General features: G+C 37.0%; 1 protein-coding gene across 5 annotated transcripts in view; it reads left to right on the top strand.

The window, feature by feature from the left end:
* The first annotated feature begins 950 nt into the window (after positions 1-950).
* LOC149848356 (uncharacterized protein At4g06598-like) overlaps positions 951-26,767 on the top strand; it is a 33,309-nt gene continuing 7,492 nt past the window's right edge. Inside the window, exons 1-6 of one of the 5 annotated variants that reach the window (XM_089993029.1) lie at positions 959-1,285; positions 1,633-1,863; positions 3,600-3,712; positions 3,988-4,752; positions 6,967-7,042; positions 7,138-7,264. In XM_089993029.1, the coding sequence (XP_089849155.1) occupies positions 4,031-4,752; positions 6,967-7,042; positions 7,138-7,264 (925 nt within the window). In that variant the 5' untranslated portion in view covers positions 959-1,285; positions 1,633-1,863; positions 3,600-3,712; positions 3,988-4,030. Of the gene's footprint in view, positions 1,864-3,599; positions 3,713-3,987; positions 4,753-6,966; positions 7,043-7,137; positions 7,265-26,767 lie in introns of all 5 variants that reach the window. The other 4 variants (XM_089992914.1, XM_089993073.1, XM_089992988.1 and 1 more) reach the window with 4 other exon arrangements.

The raw sequence follows: 26,767 nt of genomic DNA, 5'->3' as shown, positions 1-26,767 counted from the left end.
GGGAGATATTAATGAATGCAAGAGTGAAGGCCTGATTCTCTAACTACCACGTGGCATTGGGGGGGGGGGGGGGGGAGGGGGGTCGATATATACGATTAAATACGAAATCATTTAATCAGATCCAATATAGTAAAGAACAAGCAATTAACAATCATATCAAGACTTGGTGCAATGTCATGAATCCGAATCTGAATCTGAATTAACATATATCTAGGCCAACCTTCTTATGTGCAAACACGTTTTTTTTGTGTGACTAAGAACCTTTGTAGAAGCCAGGAAAAATGATATATGAATTTCAACAAAATTATGAATTTTAATCTCTTATTTGTTGAGGATACGAGATTAAGTGTCTGATTACTTCCATTATTGGTATGAGTTCCACAACAGATTCAATATTTAGATGCAAGCAGAGGTGTAATTGGGTTGGTTCGGGTTATATTTTGTTAGACCCATTTTTGAAATGATTCTAGACATTGGTCTGTAACCCGACTCAAATTGATTTGGATTTGATAAGGGGTTTGGGTACGGCTGAAATTGTAGGCTCGTACAAGTTCATAGGTTGGAGCATAGATTGGGTAAAAATGGATCCAATTGTAAGCAGATTTGCTTTTATAATCAGGTCTAGAAATTAGATATGGAGCATAATAAAAACAAATCAGATTCAAGTGGGTTCGACTCTATTTTTTAACTCAACAACCTACACGTTTCTAAGGGATCTAGATTTTAGACTCGATCCTAACCCACGAGTCTATCAAAATCGGATCGAGTCGATTGTACCCAAACCAATTTCAGCCCTACATGTAAGATTCGATTTCGAAGTGTTCAAAGGCGCATGAAAAATTGGTGCCAAGCGGATTTCCAACAACGTGGCAGGTAATCATTGGCGAACTGGTTTGTTAAGTACTCTCGGAGTCGCACTATAAGAGCGAGAGAGAGAGAAAAGGGAACTAGGGAAGAGAGAGGGAGAGAGAGAGATAGAGAGAGAGAGAGAGAGAGGAAGGGCATCCTCTTCCCGCTCCTCTGTCAATCCACTCTTTTTTTAACCCAACCCTTACCGGAAAACTGTTCGATCGGTGTCCCCGTGCCAATCGGACGGTCGGGATCCCACCCATCTCTCGCTTTCCTTCCACACGTTGCAGCTCTTTCCTTCCCGATTCCATCCCTGGATTTCCATCCGAATTCGTCAAAATCCCCACCAGAAACCGTATAAGAATCCGACGAATCCTAGGGCTTCGTTTCTGTTCTCCCCGGCGGAAATAAAACCCTGAAAATTTCCCCTGTTTTGGTACGAAAGCTTCATAAATCCAATAATTTTAGGTTTATCTTCTTTGTTTCGTCTAAAAATTCGGTTTTTGGGCGTTCTAGATCGTATTTCGGTTGTTTTCAGACGATTATTTCTCCAATTTGGCCAAGAGATCGTCCAAATAGGAAAAAATTGTGTTTTTGGATTGCGAAAAGCTTGATCTGATGTGTTTTTTTCTTTGGAAGATGGTTAAGTGCGGTGTAGGGCTTGTGTATCAATAATTTGATGCATTTTGGCTCTTGCTTTACGCTTTGATTTGATCTAGAGGTTTCTGAAATCGTATTCCTTCGTCCTCACTCTATTCCCCACAAACGATTCCATTTTTATAGGGTTCTTTGGTATTGTGAGAGAAAAAATCCACGGAATCCGGTTGGCTGATCATCGAGGAACTTTTTTATGCGGAAGGTCTGGTGTTGCTGCTTCTACATTTACAACCGTTGTGAAGATTTTGTGATTTCTGAACCCTGAGTTTTTCTCCGATATGAGTTACAAGAAGCTTTGGCCGAAAGACTAGTTTGTGGCGTGTTCTGGTTTCCGGTATCTGATCTAAGTTTGAATTGGTAAGTATGTGATGTTTTCACTCGTTTTCTTTTTGTGTTTTAGCTATTTCTTTACAGGAATTGTTGCTTGAGCACGTATGGGATTTCTGTAGTTTTTAACGTTTTGTGTTGCTTATTCTTTGTAAATCTTTAGGCTTCTGTACTTTTTAACCTGTCATTGATCGATCTAAGTTTCTTTTTATACATCAACTTTGTAGTCGTACACACAAAAAAGAAGACCTGATTTCACAAAAAATTTATACAGTGCATTATAAAAGTGTTATGTAGCTTCCTTATTCTGATTTATGTTGAGGTTGGTCTCCTGGTTCCATTTTATTGAATATCAGCCATATCGATGATTGCATTATGATTCATTCAGATGGTTTTTGTGATCGTTCTCTTTTGGAAAATAAGATTGATTGGAGATTCATTTGATGTTGTATTCAGCGGCTTGATTGACATCACTCTGGACTCATTTTGGTTGACATTTGCTTTGCTGTTTCTCAAGTGGTACTTTGGTAGGCCTTTTAGTGCTCAAAAGTGTCTCAGTAGATGCTACAAGATATCAGTTAATAACTGTCTGTTTCCATTTGTTTGGGGATATTGATTGGTTTCTACCATAGTTGGAAATTATTCTGGAATTTACAAAATGGGCATGTTGAAACTTGAGTCTTCTTTTCCTGATAAACCAGCTGTTTCTATTGGTTTTGATGTCTTGATTGGTTTATACCTATGTTACTTGGACACTGACACAGCGGGTCTTAAAAAACAAGATACTTGGACATGGCAATATATATATAACAGAGATTTAAAGATTTGTGCAAACAATACCATAAAATAAAATGCAGATCCCCTTCACATTTGTAATTTGATCGTTGATAATTTATAGTTTTATGAACATGTAAGATTGTAAGTACAAAAAGTGAAAAACAATTCATCAAGACTAATGGGAGTGTCAATGCGTGATGGATACTTCCCAGGTAAGTATATTCCACACCGTAGATTAATTGACACCGTAAACAAGGAAGTGCCCATAAAGTTGTACACCCCTGTCCTTTATGCAAGAAACTGGGCACTTGTATGGACACTCCTTAGACACGGCATGTCTAAACACAATTTAAGGTGTCGGACACCCGACACACCTGTCCAAATTTTGTGACACTTCTAATTTTTAAAACATCATGTCAGTGACGTGCGTCAGCTTAGGTGAAGTGTCCATGTAACATAGGTTTCTACCATGGTCAAGCAAAATAATCTGCAGATTTAAAAAATTGACTTCTTCAAACCTGAGTCTTATTTTTCCTCTCAATGGCAAGGTCTTGCAGATGACTAATATTAAGAAAATTGATTACGAACAAATAGGAAATTGATATGCCAACTGAACTGAGAGGTTGACTTTGCATTGTTTACTAGTTCTTGGTGTTATATGTCTTATTGGAGGATGGGCAGCTTGCCTGATTTATTTCCTATTGCTGGTAAATTGGTAATTCTTCTCGCTGTTGCGCCCTTTAAGGTGATGTTTACTCTGCATCCTTTGGGGGTTCTTCAATTCAGCATTATAATTCTTCAATTTAGCATAACCAGCAACTTCTTGAGGCTGTGGTGTTGCAAGCTGATGATCATCTGCTTTACTCTGTAGTTATTATCTTAATGCTTCAATATGAGTGCCAAGTGCTGGAAGAGTTTTTACTGGTAGCATATGAAGAATTCATGGCTAGAATGCATAGACTTTCACAGGCTTATTTTGGTTGTTGCAGCTATAATCTATTTCATCCAGTTGCAAGAACTTGTGAGAAGTTGGTGAGAGTGCTGGTTGATCTGTTCATGTAGATTTTTTAGCCTTTAATTTTTGTGCTCCAGGTTCCGCTAGGTAAGATTCTCCTTTTTCTTTGTTTTTGTTTTGTACCTTTTATCCCAAGGAAGCAGGTTCGCCGTTGTCAGATATAAGAAAGACATTTATAAATTGTTTAGTCAGGTTCATGCATAATCTGTTTTCGTGTAGGACTGTTTCACTTGCACCTAAAGCAATGTGTTTTGTATTTTTTATTCTTAAATGATGGTTTGTTTCCTTTGGTTGTTTTTCTGGGTTGTGTACAGATGAAATATTTGTTTTGATTTCCTAAATTTCTTCCTATCATTGATCAGATTATTCTTTTTCGTATTTGTTCGGGTGCAATTGAAGTTATCAATGGCGAACAACAAGGGCGTTGCAAATGCTAGTATTTGGTCATATGCAGGAAGACACCAGCCACATCTTCCCCCTAAGAGCCCTTTTCCAACTGTAAACCATGCCTTTGTAGATTATGATGCTGCTCATGTAACAGCATCAAGAGGCATTCCGAAACCAAGAGAGGGACAGAAGCTGCACCAGCGCACGTTCTCTGAGAGTTGTCTCATTGAAGAACAGCCTTCATGGCTTGATGACCTGCTTAATGAGCCTGACACGCCTGTCAAGAGGGGAGGCCATCGCCGATCCTCGAGCGACTCTTTTCCTTACTTGGAAGCACCTAGAAGTTTCTCTAATATAGATAATTTCCCCCATTTGGAAACTATGTATGGAGATGTATCTTCCATGACATTACAGAGGTCTTTTGACTTTCAGCGAGCTAAAGATGACTATCATGCTTCTTTATACTCCAATGCAAATTCTTTTGGACCGCGACCATTGAATAGGAGATGGGTGTCAACCCCAAATAGTATACATGCAGTCAGTCATAAACCTGCAAAGAATAGCACTGCATCTGCTAGTTCAGAATCATTGTCTACTCAGAAAGATGGAGCATCTGCAGCTGTTGAAAAGGAAAACACAGAGGATTCTGCTCCACATGCTCAGAAAGGGCCCTCAGAAAAAGTGGAGGGCTCGCATGTTAAGCCAGCATCAGCTGAGGTGGATCAAAAACATGTGAAACAGTAAGTTGTCCATTAAATTGTGATGGCTACTTTTTTAATCCTTTTCTGTTGACTTGTTTACTGAACATTAAATGATTTTGTTAATGTATTGCATTCATATAGTCATGGATTTTCATCCTAGCTTCTCTGTTGACTTTTTGTAAATGTTTGTGCAGACAACTGGCTATAATGATCCGTGACTTTGTTCCAGCATGTAACATTTCCTTTTGCTTTTCTTGAACTTAAGGACTGTTAACTTTCATTATTAGAGTTGAATTACTGTTCCCAGTATGGCCTTTATCCCAGAAACAGGGTCATTTACATGAACATGTGTCAGTGTTTTGGCAGCTAAACTTTTCTTTGCTTCCTTCAAGTGGCAGATAATCTGTAACTGGTTCGGTTTTGGTTCTTGCTGACTGTTTTGAATAATTTGCAGTTGTGACACTGAAATCAGACCGCTATGTGATTGCAGAAGCTTACACTGTCTAAATATGGCTATATTTGATATAATAAAGGCTAGGATAAGTTGATTAGGGGTATGATTACTAAAGTAGTCACTTAACAGTTCTGTTTGAAGAAGATTGTGAAATCTAGACTGCTCGTGTCAAATCCTAGCCTTTTTTTCCCATGTTTTCCTAAAGGCGCCCATTTCCACCTTGGAGAAAAACTGTTTTTATAGACATGTTTCTCCTAGATTTATTTTTCTAGACAATTTTTTTCAGTGTTTGATGTACCTTGGGGGAAAAAGTGAGTGATATTTTTCTAATGTTTGATTCACCAAAGGGAAAAAGATTGTGAAATTGCCCTGAAGTTCCTTCAAGATCAGCACCCCAAAACTTTAAACAGAGGTTTCAGTGGTTGTAGTTCAGGAGGGAGGAGTAGCATAAGAAACACTTGCAGATTTCCCCTGTGTGCTGGTTGGTTGGGTTTCAGGGTTGCTTGCATTAACAATCTATCTATTCTTGTCTCATCTTTACTTTGCTAGTTCTCTTCTTTCTAGGATTTGCACCCTCACCCTCTCCTTGTTCATTCTATAATTCTTCAAGCGGAAAGATTAAAGACAAGGCCTTTCCTTATGAGAAGTAAACTAAATCCCAACACATCCCTATTCCAACCTTCTTACGAACCACCATTATTACCGTCTCTTTGCTTTAGCTCTATCTCATTACCACCACTACCACTACCGATAAAACACATTTGTGAATTCTTTCAACCACTACCCCTATTGTATCCACAAGGAATCTTTGAGCATTTCCTTGCACTACCCATCATCCGAGTTGTATGTAATGCCTATTTCTATTATACGTTACAACAACCGGTCCTATGCTGTTGGAGGCTTGCCCCATGGATAAAGTTTTTATGGATAAAAAAAGTCAGATGTCCCTACATCCAAACTTTTGTTCTGAAAAAACTTGTTAACAGGTGATAAGTTTTACTGGATAGGCCCCATGCATTTTTGAAGAACGTTTTCCTTCTTCCAAAGCTTTTACCTGTAAATCAAATGGGGTTGAAGCTTTCATTAAAATCAAAGGGGCTGGTGGGGGAGGTATAGAAACAAGTTGAACAGCATCTCATTATATCGTGGAAATGCTTTTCAGTTCTTTTTAGGAATGCTTAATCCTTTCTTTTGTTTTAAGGATCAACTATGAGTAGGCTCTGGGTCTTACAAGTCACATGAATCCTTTTTTTATAGAAAAAAAAAAACGTAATCAGACGACTACAGTTTTAGGCCTTTGGTAGGAACAACAAAAGCCTCAATTTAATTGCATGAGTGCTAGATATTTGGTTATTGATCTCATTAATACCTTTGTCTAGTCATGATGACAATTGAGTTTGACCTCCTTGGATCTGAACTTGGAACTGCAGTGCTTAGAGATGCCCATATGTTAGACACAATTTCATTTTGTGGTAGTATCTCATGATTAACCTGTTGTTGGCACACTAAGTAAAAAAAATTATGTTTGAAGACATTTCTTCTCATTTGAGCTAAGTTTTTTCCCACAGTCCAACCAAGGTATTTGCTCCTAATGAATCAGCAATGATTCTAATTGCACAGATATGCTGTCAATTCCTTCAAACTGAAAATATCATCGCCATGTTCTTTATTTGTTATTAATTGCTATCAGAATGAGAGGTCTGTTAGAAAATTATTCTGATTGACTCAGCTATTTCTTATTGAGTGACCCCTCTTGCTCATATGGAGGTGTTTCTCAGTTTGACAATTCCACAATGCAGGCAATTTGCTCAACGTTCCCGAGTTCGGAAACTTCAGTATATAGCTGAACTGGAAAGAAATGTTCAGGTTTTGCAGGCAAGTTCCGACAGTCTACAATTTACGGAAATTTTCCTGTTCATGAAGAATGTCAGTGGAGTCAGTGATTTATATTTTATGCGTGAAATTTTTAGGCTGAAGAATCTGGAGTTTCAGCAGAACTGGAATTTCTTGACCAGCGGCGTCTCATACTGAGCTTAGAGAACAAAGCATTGAGGCAACGGTTAGAAAGTATGGCTCAGGAGCAACTTGTAAAATATTGTAAGTTGTCTTGTTTAACTTTTATGATATTATGTGCTTTTCCCCCCTAGCTGTAACTCCATTGTCAAAGTTTCTATGACAAAAAGTTAGACATCAATGATATACGTCATAGGAATCTGACTTGTTTTTGCTTAACAGAGTTAAGGCACTCTACATATTTATGTACTTGTCTTCAGCCACATGCATGTGTAGTGTACATCTTCTGAAGTAAATTCAATTGTGTTACTGGTCTTGTTATGCCTTCCCTTTAGCTTCACAATTCTAAAAAGCTAAAAATTTGCTTTTAAGTTGTAAGTGTAAGGAAATGAGGATCTTCCTTGCTTGTAATAAGTGTCTATTAAAGACACTTTAATCATAACCCACAAAAGGGTAAAAATGAGGGAACTCAAGAAGGAAAAAAAATAAACTTTATTTCATTCATATAAAATGCTTAAGAAGCATTATTACAAGGAGAGGGGAGTCACCCCTATTTATACACAATGAGAGAGGAAGAGAGGAACTTTTAGAGGGCTCTAAGGAACGACTCTAATTGTAGCCATTAGTCCAACGACTATTTCAAAACTAGTCAATTCTTGACTAGTTTTGAGTTTAGTTCAATATGAACTAGACAAACCTGAAAATACAGAAATAAAGAGAAAAAATAAAAATAAAAAAATAAAAATAAATTATTACAACAACAAACAACAACTACGCCTTCATCCCAAAACAATTGGGGTCAACGATATGAACCAAAAAAGAAAATCATTCAGGGTCTTCCACGTGAATCCTTCTCCTCCAATCATTTATATCCAATGCCATGTCCTCTGTGAGGTTCAAAGCATTCATATCCTTTCCTATCATCTCCATCCAAGTCTTCTTAGGCCTACCCCGACCTCTTTTAACTAATATATTTTCCCATTTCTCCATCCTTCTAACTGGAGCATCATTAGGCCTTCGCCGAATATGTCCAATCCACCGTAAATGATTCTCTCTCATCTTATTTTCAATGGATGCAATGCCTACCTTCTTACGTATCTCCTCGTTTCGAATCTTATCTTTTATTGTATTTTCACGCATCCATCTAAGCATACACATCTCAACTACACTCATTTTTTGAATATGATGTCTCTTGGCAGCCCAACATTCCGTACCATATAGTAAAGCAAGCCTAATTGTCGTCCTATAAAACTTTCTCTTCAACCGCAATGGCATTCTACGATCGCACAACACTCCAGTTGCACTTTTCTATTTCATACACCCAACCTTTATCCTATGATTTACATTTTCATCAATTTCTCCATATTTTTGAATGATAGATCCCAAATATTTGAAACAGTCATCCACCAATATTTCTTGCTCACTAAGCTTCACTACACTCCCATCACTACTTCGTTGCTTATTAAACCGACATTCCATATATTTTGTCTTACTCTTACTCAACTTAAAAGCTCTTGCTTCCAATGTTTGTCTCCATAATTCTAACTTAGCATTAACCCCAGCTCTAGACTCATCAATCAAAACAATATCATCAGCAAACAACATACACCACAACACATTTTCTTGAATTGATCTCGTAAGCTCATCCATCACTATAGCAAATAGGAAAGGGCTTAATGCAGATCCTTGATGTAACCCAACCGTTATAGAAAAATTGGTTGTCACCCCTCCACAAGTTCGAACATTGGTTACTACTCCTTCGTACATATCTTTAATTATACTAATGTATTTGAGAGAAACACCTTTCTTCATCATTGTCCACCAGAGAGCGTCCCTAGGTACTCTATCGTATGCCTTCTCCAAATCAATAAAAACCATATGCAAATCTTTGTTCCTCTCTCTATATCTCTCAATAAGTTGTCTAAGAAGATGTATAACTTCCATAGTTGATTTTCTAGGCATAAAACCAAATTGATTCTCCGATATCATGACAACCTTCCTCAACCTATACTCAATCACCCTCTCCCAAAGTTTCATAGTATGACTCATGAGTTTTATGCCATGATAGTTTGTGCAATCTTGTATATCACCCTTATTCTTATATAGAGGCACCAAAATACTCTTCCTCCACTCATTAGGCATCTTATTTGTTTGTCAAATCTTGTTAAAAAGATTTGTCAATCATTCTAAACCTTTCTCACCCAAGCATTTCTAAGCCTCGATAGGTATACCATCTGGGCCAACTGCCCTTCTTGATTTCATTTTCTTCAAAGCCTCTGCAATTTCTTTCTTTTGAATCTTCCGCATGAAGTCACAATTTATCTCATGAAAAGGAATGGAGAAGTCTCTAAGATCCTAAGCATGACTTCCATTAAATAGTTTATCAAAATAATCTTTCTATCTCTCCTTAATCTCCTCATCTTTGACTAAAACCCTTTGCGTTTCATCTTTGATATATCTAACTATACCCAGATCCCTCGATTTCCTATCTCTCATCTTTGCAAGCCTATAAATATCATATATTAAAATATATTATATTAGATATAATTATATTTATTTGTATATGCACCTTTTAACACTTTTCCTCAAACTTACAGTACAATGAGCGAAAATTTGTTTAAGAGGAAATGATATCTAAGAGCATCGAGAGGTTTGGTGAAGAAATCTACTAATGGGTATTCTGATGTAACACAAGACAAATCAATGATTCTATGTAGATACTCCTCTCTGACATAATGACAATCCATTTCAATATGTTTGGTGCGTTCATGAAATGTTTGGTTGCTAACAATGTAGATCGTACTCTTCTTGTCACAACACATGCGTGAGACTTTTGTCACTTCAACTCCCGTGTCACCCGAGAGTCTTCTAAGCCAGACTACCTCCATTATTGTGGTGGTCATGATTCAGTATTCAGCTTCGGTTGACGAAAGGGAGACATTTTGCTGCTTCTTGTACCATTACGAAATCAAAATTCACTTAAGAAAACACAAAAACCAATGGTTGTGTGCCTGTTATTGGGATGACTTCCCTAGTCAACATCAATATAATCAATTAAATCTAATGAAGATGAAACAAACAAGAAAAGGCCTCGTGAAAGAGAAGACTTAATGTATCTAACAATACGCAAAACTGCTCCCATGTGAACAGAAGTGGGAGCGTGCTGAAATTGACTACCTCTGTGTACAAGGTGTTTATATCATGTCTAGTAATGGCGAGGTAGGAAAGTGCTCCAATAAGCTGTCTGTAAAGAGTGAGATCATCAAGATGTTCTCCATCATCGATTCTTATTTTGGTGTTGACAACTTCTGAACTATGTAACACAGACGCTTCTAACAGGGCACCGCACCTGCACCCAGGCGGGTGCGACACTTGGACACAACTTCCTTTGTATTAGGTGAAGTTAACCACATTAAGGTTCATTTCTATCCAAAAGTAGATTTAGTTAACCCTAATCAAGTTCATTTTTATCTAATATTATATATATATATATATAAATACATAAATGGACACACATACACGTAGTATTAACTTAAAATTGTTAAAAATTATATATATATATATATACCCTCCCCGCACCCAAGTTTTTTTAAAGTGCCGCATCGTCGCATCCACACTCGTACCCGCACCCGCACCTATGTGATACAACTTTTGGAGTATCCACTTTGTTATCATCTGTAATTTCAGACCTGAAAACAATATTAAAAGCAAATTTATATTGAGATAATAAATGCCCACGTGAGGAATAAGCAACTTCAATTCTTAAAAAATATCTCAATAAACCTAAATCAATCATTTCAAAATGATTTTTAAAAAGTTTTTAATGTTTTTAACTCCCAGTTTGCCATGTCATTCACGTAAAGAAGAATAATAATCTCTACGTAAGAAATCTTAACAAATAAAACAGTGTTAGGCAAGTTCTGAATCTAATATCAAGCATAACATGATTAAACATGTTATATCATGCTTTTGTTGGGTCTTGTTTAAGACCATAATGAAAATTTTCTAAACGAAGAGCCTTATCCTTAAAAATACTTATACTAGGTGATGCTTTTGTATATACTTTTTCAATTAGGTTTCTATTGAAAAAATATTTTTGACATCCATTTGAAATATAGGTCATTTTTTAATAAATGCTAAGGTTATCAGGGTCCTAACTGCGGCTATCTTGGCAACCAAAGCAAAAGTTTTTTCGTAATTAGGGATGGCAGTGGACCGGGGAAAGCGGGGCCCCACCCCGCCTCGCCCCGTTTGGACCGGGGATGAAGGGTATGAAATGGGGATGGAGGCGAGGACGAAGGTTAAAATCCATCCCCGTTCGGGGATGGAGGCGGGGATGGACGTACCCTTTTCCTCGGCCCTGCCCCGATCCCCGCCCCGTCCCTGCCACTTTTCCCCGCCTCATCCCCGTTTGAACCGGGGATGGAGGACATGAAACGTGGATGAAGGCGGGGGTGGAGGTTAAAATCCATCCCTATTCGTAATCTATGCCATACTCTTGGGAATACCCTTTGATCAATAATCTGACTTTATATTTTTCAAGAGTTCCATTACTTTTGGTTTTAATCTTATAAATCCACCTACAACCTATAGGTTTCTTTTCTTGTGGAATATCTTGAATAGTCTATTGTTAGCCCTTTTTAAAGCTTCTAATTCTGCCCTCATGGCTTCTACCCATTCTGTATGTAAAATCTTTGGCTTGAGTATAGGAAGGTTCTATATACGAGTGTATCAATGCAATAAATGCCTTATATATGGGTGAAAAGATTCAAACACAAATTTACTGGGAGGTTTAGAGCATGGTTGCTAGTCGAGGAAGCGTGAGCGAGAAGGGATACGAGAAGCGGAAACAGGAAGCGAGACACTTTCAAAATTTTAGGAAGCAGGAAAGCGTGGGATGACTTAGAAGCAAAACAAGAATAGTCTCAGAAGCGACCTAGGAAGCGAGGGGAAAGCGAAAAAGAGAAAAAAAAACAAAACTAAAAATACAAAAGAAAAAAGAAAAAAGAAAAAAGGGGGAAGTGTGGGGGAAGCACGCTTCCCAATTTTTTTTGGCGCTTCCCCACTTGGCTAGGCATTTTCGGTAACTCTGGTTTAGAGACTCTGGATGACTTGGTTTGTGCTTCTGAATATTTTTCCAATGCACATGGAAGATTGAATTTTCTATGTTGAGTATTGCAAAAAAGTGGTGTCCCTATGGAATTGTGCTTCATTAATAACATTATTTTCAATATCAATAATACCTTGACCATCGTCAAAGCCACATTCATAGTCACACCCATCAGATTTTGAAGTCAAATCTATTAAAAAAGAATATTCGGTTACTTTCTTGGTCTTTTCAAAATCAAAATTTTTTTTTTTCCAAAAAGGATTCATTTCTTGATATATACAATTTTTCATTTTTAATATCAAAACACTTATAACCTTTTTTGATTATCTGCATAACCGATAAAGGCACAAGGAATGACATGGGGAGAGAGTTTATCATTTTTGATGTTGAAGACAAAACATTTGCATTAAAAAACTCTTAATTTAGAGTAATTAAGAGGTAATTTGACAATTTTTTCAATTGAAGTTATATTTTTCAAAGAAGATGACATTCAATTAATGAGATAGGTAGCAGTTAGGCCAAGCTTCAACCCAAAATTCTTTTGGTATTTGGTTTGCTATCATAGTGGTTTTCATAATGTGTTGGTGTTTTCGTTCGGCCAAATCATTTTGTTGTGGTGTGTGAGGGCAAGATCTTTGATGTATAATGCCATGTATATTCAAATAATCTTTAAATTCTTTTAACAAAAATTCTCTTCCTGAATCGGTGCGAATAAACAAAATATCATTTCAAAATTTATTTTTAGCCATTTTGTGAAATGTTTGAAAATGAAAAAAATCCTCTGATTTATGTTTAAAGAAGTAGATCCAAGTATGCCTAGAGAAGTCATCAACAAAAAATACATAATGTGTTTTCGCCTTTTGATATGATCGGTGCGAGACCCAAATGTCCGAATGTATTAACTCAAGTGGTTTAGATGAAAAAAAAGTTCTATCATGAAATGGTAATCTCTTTATTTTACCAAGAATATAATTTTTACAAGCAAAATTTTCAGAATTACAATTTTTTTCTAAACTTGAAAAGTGTTGGATTTTGGATATACGAGGATGACCAAGGCTTTTGTGCCATAGATCCAAATCTAATTTCTGAACATTATAACTAAAAGCATTCTTGGGTAATTTCAAAAAATCCATATAGTAGTGTTTTTCTTCTCTATGGCCTTCCCCAATCAGCTTCCTTAACTAACGATCTCGTAGCCAACAACCATGAGAAGAAAATGAGATATTTGAGAGACAGATAAAAGATTTAGATTTAGTTTGGGAATATATCTAACTTTTGGGATAAAGAATTTTTTTGAAATTTATTTTTTTTTTGAAATTTTCTATTCCTTTTGTTTCAAGAGATGTACCATTGACTGTGAAAACATTTAATACACTTGAGTTATAATTATGACATTTAGATAAACTATTGATATTTGAGGTCATATGAAAGGAACCACCAGAATCAAGGAGGCACGAAAAGTTACGGGGATCGGAGAAGGATGAAACAACTGCTCCGGTTGAGGCTTCAATTGAGGAAGATGCTTCTTTTAGAAGATATTGAAAAATTTTCATTAGTTGTGCCATAGACGCGGGTGCATCTTGATTGGTTGGATCTTTTGATTCTTATGATGAACCGACGGATGCAACTTTCTTTTCATCTCTTCTCTTTAATTTAAGACATTGATGCCTATAATATTCCGCTTCATGACAATGGTGACAAATGACTTTCTTTTTATCATAATCATTACCTTGTCTACCGAAATGAGGCAGCCTATAAATGCACATATAATTCTCCGGTCTAGTTACGGCTAGAACAAAATCTTCTTTAGTCTTTAGAGTATTCTTTTTTAACCTATTTTCCTCCATAGTTAATTCTTCAATAGTGTTAATAATAAAGGAAACTTTTCTTCTATATAGAAGGGCAGATTTGGTTGTTTCAAATTTCGGCCTCAAACCATTTACAAATTGGTAAAAATGTTACATATTGAGTTGTTTGGACGAATCTCGATATCTTCGGGAGAATATTTTTGTTTGGCTCAAGAAGAGCCAACTCTTGTCAAAGTTCAGACAACTCATAATATTGTCTAATACTTTTGTCCTTTTGGGTCATAGTTCGCACCTTATCTTGCAAATTACACACATGTGAAAAATGTCTTTAAGGGAATACATATTTCTAAGATACTCCTAAGCTTTATTGACATGCTTGAATTTGGCAAAACTAGAACATTTCTTGATGTCAACACTATTAATTAGTCAAGACATGATCTTGGCATGCCCCATCCTCAATTCTTTCCACTTTTTCTCATAGGTAATGCCTTATTTTTCTCTCCTTCCATGAGAGGTACTTCTTTCTCATTTTCAATATTTGTGAAAATTACTTTTGGTTTTGAATCAGAACCATTTACTAGCCCTTTCCTCAAATGTGATGCTTCATAATTGAAGCCCACATCACATAATTAGTATAATTTAGTTTTACGGGCATGATGGTGACTTTTGAGAAAGGGAGAAGATGAGAGAAAAAAAGAAAAAGAAAAAAAAAGTATTAGAGAAAGAGAAAAGAGCAGGAGCATAATCATGATCTTTAAGTAGTCAACGATCCTTCAAATGACTTCTTTCTTCAACTATGTTGGCACAAGAGCACTTGAATCATGAACAAGGAGACAAATCAACTTTTGCTAGAATGACACAAAAAACAAGGTGACAACTCTCCAGGATCTAGAAACGTTCAAGCTCTGATACCATGTAAGGAAATGAGGATCTTCAACGAAAGCACAAATGCTTGTAATAAGTGTCTATTAAAGACACTTTAATCATAACCCACAAAAGGGTATAAATGAGAGAACTCAAGAAGAAAAAAGAATAAACTTTATTTCATTTGCATAAAATGCTCAAGTATTATTACAAGGAGAGGGGAGTCACCCCTATTTATACACAATGAGAGAGGGAGAGAGATGAGCTTTTAGAGGGCTCTAGGGAGTCGTTGGAGCTAGCTGTTGGACTAGCTCCAATGGCTATTTCAAAACTAGTCAATTCTTAACTAGTTTTGAGTCTAGTTCAATATGAATTAGACAAACCTAAAATACAGAAATAAAGAGATAAAGAAAAAGAAAATAAAAATAAAAATATAATTTATCATGTATTAAAATATATTATATTATATATAATTATATTTATGTGTATATACACTTTTTAACAGTAAGCATGATGACCGGTTGAATGGATATGTAAACAGTGTTTTGCCACTTCCACTCAGCTGTTGAACTAGATTGGTGTTTCCAGCATTTTGCAGTACTTGTTCATAATGGCTTGGCCGATATAAACAATGTGATTATTAGATTCCAAGTCCATCTGGGACTTTGGAGATTTTGTTTTTCTGTCCATTATTCAAACTTAAGTTGCCATTTGTTATTTGAGAGTTGGAATGTCGCTAGATTGGTATTTGTTCTCACATTATGTTAGTTTCGGAAGAATCGACACAATGATTTTCGCCCATGGCCTCTTGTATGCAGCTCTTCCGGATTCATTTGTTTTCACCAAACATTTTTTTCAGTCAGTTATGCTTTAGATTTCATTATAGTTGGAAAACATCCAAAGCCATCTGTTTATAACAGGTCTTACATTTTTAGATCAAGGGACCTTCCAGATTGTACAACAAATCAAGTAGGTCTGTTTTAATAGCTGCTGTAGGAACAACTTGGATGTTTAGTTTGTGGATGATTGTGACTCTACAAGTGGTGAAACTGTTTGTGTGTCATCTTGTTTCTTTCTTTTTTTTCCCTTTTTTTCTCAAGAATATAATGTTTGCAAGTCATATATTTTTCATTACAAAATTTGTTCCTAAAAGGAAAAAGATACATTTTAGAGTAGCTTGAATGTCCAAGTCTTTTATGTCAAGTTTTAATACTCTTGTCTTGGACATAAGTACAAAATGAGTTTGAAGGAAGAGTAAAATAATCAATAAATTAAAGATCTCCCTTCTTATGGCCTTGCCCAATCTGCTTCTAGACTGGAGATCATGCACAAAGCAATCATTAGATGAAAAAGATATTTCACATCCATGGTCAGTAATTTGAGAAACCAAGAAAATATTTAAATTTAGTTTGGGAACAATTCTAACTTTTTGAACAAAATAACTTTGAGAATGTTTGGAATCTGGTGTTCCTATACTCTTAATTTTTAAAAAAGTTTCATCGGCCGTAGAAACACAAGATACTTTTGAATTGGTGCATACATCGGTTAAAGCATTTTCATGGGGAGTCATATAAAAGATGCTCCCGAATCTAGAATCCAAGAATACGTACCGGGTGAGAATGTGGAGGCAATGGCGGTACTCGATGTAGAAGATGTTGCTTTGAGAATTTATTGAAGAGCAATGGACATTTGTCCAAGTGTGTCTTTAAGATCTCTACTCTTGCCTTCTTCTTCCTTTTAGGTGATTGATTCTTTAACGGAAGCAACTTTATGCTTGAAGGTTCTATTTAACTTTGGGCAAGCGGGTTTAATATGACTCGGCTCACTACTGTGATGACAAACAATCATCTTTCTACCTCTACTATAGTTATTATTGTTATTATAGTTATTTTGCCTCCTAAAATGTGGAGGCTTATATATTTTAACATGGTTGCCGGGTTTAGACACGACTAAAACCTTATCAACACTCTTACTCATACCAAGCTGAGTTTCTTCTTAGATAATTTCGGCAATAACATCTTTCAAAAGAGAAAGAGTAGATCTACGTAGAAGAGAAGATCTAACTTGTTCAAATTCAGGATGAAGCAAAAAAAAAATGAAAAAATCTCTTGTTCCATTTGTCTTTGCCTAAGTTCATAAACCATGTAAGAATTTTTGCATGATTACACTCTCAATCTTTCGCCCTTTTTTGATGTTTTTCGATGGCTTTGAGGCGAGCATCTCCCTCTAGGGCTTTCTCTTGTCCTCCTTCTATCTTTGTAAGCTTAAGTTGAGGTTCGGAAATAAAACCCATCACATAACCCCAAAGCTTTTTCCCTTTGAGATTATTCTCTATTGCGGACGCCCACATCCTATGTCACATGAGTGCGGGTGCGGGGGTGCGGCACTTTAAAAGAACTTGGGTGTGGGGGTGCGGCAAAAATATAAAAAATTATATATATAAAGAGTCCAAAAGTTAGACATAAATGACCCTGGGTGCATTGATTGCACCCAGGGTCAGGTTGATTGCATCGGGTGCGGGTGCGGCACCTAGTTGGCGAGTCCCTGTGACATAGCTCACATCATATAATTCTTACCATTGAGCTTGAAGGAGAGATCAATCTTGGATTCCATTGTGCGGACAAGATATGGAAGGAGTGAGAAAAGGAAGGCGTTGTCACGACTTCACCTTCTTTTGTCCAAGAACCTTATGGCTCTAATACCATGTAATGAAGTATGTGGAAATATAACCCAAGAATGCTAATGCATTCACAATGTCCAATAATGAACAAGCACAAAGGCACAAGAGAGAAATAAGAAAGAAGTTCACTATGGGACAATACAAAAAGCCTTAAAAAAGGCTATACAAACAAGTGAAAAATATAAGAACTTTATTCAAGAGAACTCACAAAAAGCATAATAAGAATACAAGGGGAGAAGTCTCCTATATATACAAAAAGAAAAATGAGTGAAGAGCCTTTGGGGTCTCGCACAGTGTCGTTGGGAGCCCCCAATGATCATATTTATGACCGTTGGGGGTCCCAACGACTCTATGTTGGGACCCACAATGCAATATAAATTTTTTAAAAAAAATACAAGAAATAAATCTACCCTTATTAAAATAGTTGTTTCTAGAAACAACTATGTAAAAAGACCAAAATACCCCTATCACGTACATATATTTTAACAATATGATCCAATGGGTTTTAATCTTACCTGTGTAGATTGCCCCATTTTTTATTGACCCTAGGGTAAGGTGCACTAGGCGCTGACTCCTGCCATCTGTGTGGGAGATCTATAACTCCACTTCCTAGGAGAACCTTTTTTTCGGTTTTACTATTCGCTTGGTGCAAGAGATACATTTGAAAGCTAATATATTTTGTGTTACATGGTAACTATACAAGGTGAGTTGGACCCAATCTGGTTCTAGATTCATTCATGTGTTTTGGGCCATTGCAGTGTTGTGAAAAGCGTTGAGGCGTAGTGAGACGCTCTACCAAAATCTGAGGCGAGGCGTAAAGCGTAAACCTCACTTTTTTTTTAAATTTTTAAAAAAACTATACAAAATATTTAAAATCATAAATAAATAAAAATTGCTTTATTGATAAAGCAACAACCACAAGAAGAAAATCGGCTATTGCAAAAATTCACTATACAGATCTGTTTTGGAAAATAGCAGAAACAGGACCGCTATTCTAAATTTTTCATAGTCACATAGGAAATAATAATATTAAGGACTAAAATTGAAAGGACAAATTTTTTTATGACGGAGAAACCCTCACCGAGAACCGAGTCACTAGCGGGCCTGCCTCCCTACAAGGTAAAACTCTGGGTTGGGGACACGACCACCCAACCTTACGTGCCACAATCTGTGTAAAAACAACTATAGCTCCACGTGACATCGGGGTTCGATCCTGGGTCTTCAGCTTGACATAGGACCCCAACATGGGATACTACCTTGGTGAGGTTTAAGAAACTAGTCCCTAAGTGAGGTTTCTTTCGGTGATGTACCGTCGGACAATGGCACTCGAATTGCTTCTGGCAATTCGGTCTCTGATAGAGAGGCCCTCGATCGACCCCCCTCAAGTTCCCATTGAAGGGTTTTGAGAAGAGGGGAAATTGTTTTTTCGGCAAGACCAAGATTTTTCAACGAATTGAAGTCGAACTGAGCAGAAAAAACTCTGTCAAGCGTTTTGATACCCTTGACATGCCGATTCCGGGCAACTGCTCCTCTTCTTCTCCTTCCTTATGAATGAGGGTTTTCCCTTTTTCCAAGTAACAGACCACCAAAATATAGTTGGTGGTTTTTGACGATTGCTGAAACCGCTTTGGAGGCTTTACTTTCGTCGACAATCGGTGATGACTCTGGGTGACACCCGATTTTTTTGACAACACCTATATGTTTCAGCAATGCCAGGAAAAACTGTTTTTTTTTTCTGATCACACTCTCTGTGTCCTTTGCAGTGAGTGGATGAATCTCGCTGGGAGCACTCCTATGGCGACACTCTAGTACCGGAATTTTCATCACCGAAGAACTCAAAATGGACAAGTCCTTTGGGAACTACCATGTTTGGCTTACAAACATGATTCTTACTATCACTGTTTGTTTTGAGGAAAAACAAATAATTTACTAACCTTTTTTGCAAAAGAGATCTGTATACGCCTCACCTTGAGGCACGCCTCGCCCCGAGGCATGCCTCTCAAGGCGTATGAGGCGCATGCCTTGGGGCATTTGCACTTTATGCTTGCGCCTCAAGGCACAAAGGCCCTCGCCTTGAGGCGAGGCACGCTTTTAATAACACTGCCGGAAATTGTAATTACAAAAAGTGGTAAAGCATCAAGGTGTGAAGTATGAGATATCCAACCAAAAATAACTGTTCCAGAAGCTGCCTATTGCTGGTCATTTTATGTTTCCCTGTTGAATGCATCTACATGGTGTTTGATGAATCTTTAAAAACCTTAATGTCTTGCTCTTCCCGTATGACCCACCAACGTGCTGCACCAATTAGACAAGGTGCTTTGTCATATCTGTAGCCAGTATCCATCTCCCTGGTGTGCTGTCCATGTGTGCATCTTTAAGTATCCTTGTCTTGCTAGTGAGGTGAAATGAACCAAGGAAAGCCATAGTCTTCAGAATGGCCCGTGGTTGCAAATGCTTTTCTGCGTATTGGTACAGCTGCTACCAAGAGTACCTACTATCCGTAGGAAGTGGGTAGATTCGCAGGCATACTGCTGGATCTTATGCATTACGAGGTATTTAGTCCTAAAAAGAAGATAAAAGAAGAAACCAAGGCATACTGCTGGAGCTTATGCTTTGGCCCATTTTTTTTTTGGTCAACCCCCAAATTGACCCTGAAAAAGAAAGTATAGACTAAGTAAATTTTGGAGATGAAAAGACCATAAACCTGTCTGGGCAACTAGAGTTCAGGCGCTAACCACCAGAGTCACCGTTGTCTGCACTCCATATTCTCTTATACGCCACACAGTTCTTAAAGATGTGTGTGTGTGTGTGTGTGTGTGTGATTTTCAAGGTTTTATTTGTGCGTACAGAAATAAATGATCCCCACTGCTCGAGTCATCTCTGTTCTCAATTGAGAGATGCAATTCAATGAAAATGGCTTACAAAACCCATCTGTTGCTTTTCTCTTATGGAACAAAAGTCAAAATGATCATAGTTAGTGATCTAGTTGATCAGATAACCTTTTCTCTCTCTGTTTGGAGGTATTCTGTTGTTTGAAAGTATCTTTCATGGTCTTTCCTGCTAGTGCTCTTGTTAGTAGTTGTGATGATTTTTGGTTTCGATGCCAGTGCCTGCTTTCCCTTTTCTAATAATCTATCTAACTGAAAACCTTGTTTTTACTAGGCAATTGGCATCAATAATATAAAAATAGGAAATTAGAAACTATTCTGCTGCATGCACATGATGAGTGATTTGGATTTCACCTCCCACCAATTTATCTTCATGGGCAAGATGTGACTAATCTATGCAGTGAACAATGTGGACAATGTAGTGGCGTAAATCATGGAGCACTTGGTGCTGTTCAAAAGGCAAAATAAATGGCAGTTAAGGCTATCTCCTGGTAGCCAAATGGAAAAACAGTATTTCACATCATTGTTTGGCAAAATCTTAGAATATCTTGGATGTTTTCTCGATAAAAATTGCTGCAGTTGCATTTTGATGAACCAATTTCAGAATGGTTGGAGAGAGACCTACCATCAGTTCCCCAGTATGGGCTGTTGGGTTAAAAAGGAGATTCAAGTCCTGGGAATGAGATGAAAGGGCTGGCAAGAAAGGAAGCTTAGAAACTTCATCATCACCTTACAAACTGCAGATGGCTATTAGGCCTTTTAGAATTTCAGATCTGGTTGGTTTTTCTTCTGTGATTCTGGGCAAGCATGGTCATATATTGAGCAGGTCTATCTTCGCTTGACACTCAGGTTGCTTGCTATCTCAGTATCTCTATTATTCCATTCTTCAGTCTTGGATAGAGTTTTTGAAGATGGCTCCTTATCTGCATAATCTATTAATACTGGAAGTGAAGTTGGAAAATGCATGTGACGAAACATGCCAAAAAATCACAAAAATCTTGGACTAGATGCTTGGCATGAGCTTTGGATTTGAATGTTAACCCCAGTGTTTGACTTTTAGTTTACTTTGGAATGCATAGTAGATTGTATCATATCGATGCATATGCTATTACTTTTCTAAATACTTTCTCATTATACTTTACCTTGGCCATGTATCCCTTCCCTATGTAAAACCTCTTTGGAAGTTCTGTTCATCATTAATGCCACACATATGGCATGGTTTGGTGGCATATTTCATTACTAGCTGCCATGGTCTATGTTATTCCTACTTACAAAAGAAAGGAAATTAAATGTTTTTGTAAGCCAACTAGGAAGCCACCAGAGAAAGATACATATAATGTATTTCAAGGTTGTAAAAAATGTATAAGATCCTCCTGTATCAGCCACGGTATTGTAAAAAATCATATTTTTAATAAAAAGTCTAAAATAATCATCACAAGAAACAATGATGTATAAGATAAAACCATAACATTACATATCAAACAATTATGAATTCCCTAAGAGATCAAGCATCCAATATTAAAGACAATATGCTATGAATACATGCATATCTCACAAGAAAAATGCAAAATATGAAATAGTATGCATATTAAACAATGAAATTCAGTTAACACGTTACAAGATTCATAGTTTCATACATAAACAAAACAAAGTCACACAGTACAAGTTTTAGAAAGCTTTTCATTCTTTTACCGCTAAACTAAGACTAGTAGTTAAACAACTACTTCAAATACTTCAATTGTGAAATATAGATATCTATTATTTCCTTTACTACATTCAAAACATCCTCTTGCAACAGGCATAATGATGCCGTCATTTTTTTATCCTCGAAATCTGGGAAGATTGTCTCATTTTTATCATCAGAATCCAGGATGATTTTTTCATTTTCATGTTCTATTGGTTGTGATTCTTGCAATAGGGATACAACCTGCTCCCTTGGTCTATGTACTTGTTAATCATTTCCATTTTCATCCTTTAACACTCTTTAGAAGGTGTGGAGAGTGACATGGTTTTGTGAGATGGAATTTAGAATTGTTGATCTCACCGCTGATCTTGATACCACAAAAGTTTCACTTCTATCAAAATATACAAAATCTCCTAATTGGGTCTCTATTTTGTCACATCTCTAAATCTAAATATTAAAAACAAACCGAAGTAAGAAAAGAAAATGATTTTATTTCAAATCTTTTAAGAATGGAAGATATATAAAGATTTTTACATCAAAGGTCACCTTAATCTACTCACTTGAATGAAAATTTTGTAGAAATATACTCTGTAAAAAGGTGCAAAAGTTCTTTCCTTCTTGCACTCAACTTCCGTTGATGATAAAGACACTTTTTGTAGTTTCTTGCATTTCTAGGACACTAGCGAATCACCTATAAACACACAAAAACTAGTAGTTGAGTGTCTATCATTATGGTCTCCTCCCTAATCAGTATATGCAATTAATTGAAGCCAAAAAAATTCCTTTAGAGTGAATTTTTGTAAATATCTTATAATGCACATAACACTCATGTGCATAGTTGTAGGAGAATGTTGAAATTGGTTTGTTGTATGCTCTCCACGAGAAATGTTAGGTCGAGTGATCGTTAAATAGGTAAGGTTGCTGATAAGAAGTGGGGTCTTTTTAGGGTGTCCCATAATCGATTTTCATCTTGCGTTGATAACTTTAGGAGTATCCATCCTCTTTTCATCTGTAATGCTAGACCTATCATAATCTCAGTGGTAAACTTTGATTGATTTAGAAAATAACTACGAGAATAATATGCTGCCTCAATCCCTAAAAAACATCTAAGGAACCCTAGATATGTCATTTCAAAACATTTTTATATAATTAACTTTCTATTTTTCTCTTTCAGTAATGATCATATCATTAATGTAGAGAAGAAGAATAACAACACTTGCATAAGAGTGCTTAAAAACGTAGCAGTGTCGGTATTGTGAGAAATCACGTACCTTCGGCCTGAACCTCGTACACTGCAGAAGAGAGAGAAGGATTGGAAGGAGGGGAGGCGACAATGGATATCATGATGCACACACACAAAACTATCGTGCCCTACTTCAATGTTATATAAACAATACAAATTGGATCCGGTATGTCGGCCCAGATCCAATAATACCAACCTGTAAATATAAAACAAGAAAGACATTATGGGTCTAGAACTAGCCCCTTACATTTTATTCTCAATACTCCCCTTCAAGTTGTGCATGGTCTTGCACCATGGACAACTTGTTCTTTAAGAACCAAAAGCGCATACTGGTAAGGCCCTTAGTGAATAAATCTGCCACTTGATCAGCTGTAGGAACATAAGCAGGATCAACTTCTCTATCTTCTATTTTTTGTTGAATGAAGTGTTGATCGATCTCTATATGCTTTGTGAGACTATGGTGAATGAGATTAAACACAATATGTATGGCACTCTGATTATCACAGAAGAGAGTGGTGGGTAGAGTAGATTCTCCGACTTCAGTCAAAAGATGCCTCAACCATGTAGCCTCTATTGTAGCAACTGCCATAGATCGATACTCAGCTTCTTTACTGGATCGTGCAACTGCACGTTGTTTCTTACTACTCCACGCTATCAAGTTTCCATCAAGAAAGACACAATAGTCAGAAACCGACCGCCTGTCATCTGGATCTCCAACCCAATATGCATCTGTGTATACATTCAGTTGATGTTGTTCTCCTTTGGACTTGGACTAATGTTAAACCAGACCATCTCCGAGAGTTCCTTTTAAGTATCGAAGAATTCTCTTGACAACATTCATATGCTCTGTTCATGGGTCATGCATGAATTGAGAGACTTGATTCACTGCATATACAATGTCTGGTCTAGTGAAGGTGAGATATTGGAGCATACCCACAAGGCTCTGATATTGTTTGGAATCTTCATATGCTTTCCCATCCTGAGAACCAAGTTTATGATTGAGGACGCTAGGAGTGGATAGGGGTTTACAATCCTCCATGCCGGCCTTATCCAATAGGTCTAAAGTATATTTGTGTTGAGTTAATGAAAGGTTTTCATCTTGTCGATCCACCTCAACCCCCAAGAAATAACGTAAAATCCCCAAATCTTTCATTTTGAACTGGTGACTTAGTAAAATCTTGGTAGCTTCTATATGTTTATCAGAGTTTCCAGTAATAATGATATCGTCCACATATATAAGAATCAAGGTGAGTACCTGACTATCTTGAAAAATAAAAAGCCAATGATCAAGACAAGATCGAACGAATTCATGTCTCTGAACTTCAACTGAGAAACTATCAAACCATGAGCGGGAGGCCTGTTTTAGCCCATGGATGGCTCTTCGTAGCTTGCAAACATGTGTATCGGGGCTATGTTCTGTATAACCAGTGGGTTGCTCCATATACACCTCTTCTTTGAGACTGCCATGCAAAAAAGCATTTTTGACATCAATTTGGCTTCGATTCCATCCATACTGAACTGATAAGGCCAAAACTAATCAAATAGTTCTCATCTTAATCACAGGACTAAAGGTTTTGTCGTAATCTTTCCTTTATTCTTGAGTGAACCCTTTTGCTACTAGCCTCGCCTTATAGCGTTTGATGGATGTATCGGGTTTATACTTGATTTTATAGACCCATCTAGATCCTACATTCTTGTTTGATGGTATGAGAACAATCTCCCAAGTCCCACACTCATGTAAAACTTGCATTTCCTCATTCATGGCCTCAACCCATTTGATTGACATAGATGTTTGTGAGAAACTGCTAGGTTCATCATGCTTTTCAATTTGGGAGATTAACAACTGTAAGTCTGTAGAGAAGTTATCATAACTTACCCATCTTTCAATAGGATGACGAATCCTCTCAAGCCTCCTGGGTTGCACAATAGGTCGCTGCTGAACATTGTCTTTGTGTCGCCACACATAGGTAATCCCTTGAAACTTTGTAACATCTGAAACTACATGCATATTAATATCTTGTGTGTTTGCCGACCTTTCCTCTTCTTGGTGTACATTTGTACTATCTCGTTCTACGGATGGTGTATGACATGAGGGTACGTCATGCATCGTAATTTGATCAAGCACCTCAGTAACAAGCCATGACTGATAACTTTCAGCATCCTTACTGTGTCCCTCTGCGCTTCTTGAATCATCAATATTAGTCTCGTCAAGCACGACATTCCATGAAACTCTGACGCGGTTGGTGATGAGATCATAACACCGATATCCTCTATACTGATCAACATATCCAACAGACTTGCACTTGCATGCCTTGTTATGAAACTTATGACGTTGAGAACTGTCAATGTGAACATAGCATATGCAGCCAAACACGCACAATTCATTGTAGTCAGGATGAACCCCAAAGAGTGTAAAATAAGGAGACTGATTTGCTAGCAATTTCATCAACAATCGATTTATGACATAGACAACGACAACTGAATGAAAGGCTTCCGTCCATAAATTTAAAGGAATATGAGCGTCATGTAACATACTCTACGCACTTTCTACAATATGCCTGTGTTTTCTTTCTGCCACACCATTTTGTTGTGGTGTGTGTGGACAAGATATTCGACGACCTATCCCATTATCTTGGAGAAATTCAGTAAATTCCTTTGATAGGTACTTTACTCCACAGTCATAATGAAAATTTTGAATTTTAGTTGAAAATTGATTGCCAACTAAGGCACAGAACGAGGAGAAAAGCTTGAAAACTTCATATTTATGTTTCATAAAATAAATCCAAGTGTATCCAGAGTAACTGTCAATGAAAGTAACATAGTAACGACTGCCCGATAAAGAAGTTTGCGAGGCATGTCCCCAGACATCAGAATAAACAATTTCAAAAGGCACAGAAGCTCTTTGATTTATTGAATGAAATGGAAGAATATGACTCTTATATAATTGACAACTAGAACAAAGATGAAGATCAACATTGACAACTAGAACAAAGATGAAGATCAGCCTCAACATTCATACTAGACGGCAGAACAAATCCTCTGGATGCAAGTTTCTCAATAAATGAATGATTACAATGACCAAGACGACGATGCCAAATCTTTGGCATATTACATTGAGATAAATTGAAACAATTTTTGAATGACACTGGATGAAAATGCTGAGAATTTATTGATGCACCACGAACTGGAGAAGACTCCTTGAAGACATACATGTTTCCCTGTCGTACTTCTTCAATGAGCGTCTTCTTCGTGAGAAGGTCTTTGACACATATAAAAAGAGTAAATTCGACAGAAGAATTAGTATCATTGA

Source organism: Nuphar pumila, chromosome 1 (assembly GCF_984573655.1).
Source record: "Nuphar pumila chromosome 1, dmNupPumi1.hap1.1, whole genome shotgun sequence".
Taxonomy (NCBI): domain Eukaryota; kingdom Viridiplantae; phylum Streptophyta; class Magnoliopsida; order Nymphaeales; family Nymphaeaceae; genus Nuphar; species Nuphar pumila.
Note: the sequence above shows the minus strand (reverse complement) of the source record. Positions and strands in the feature narration are given on the sequence as shown.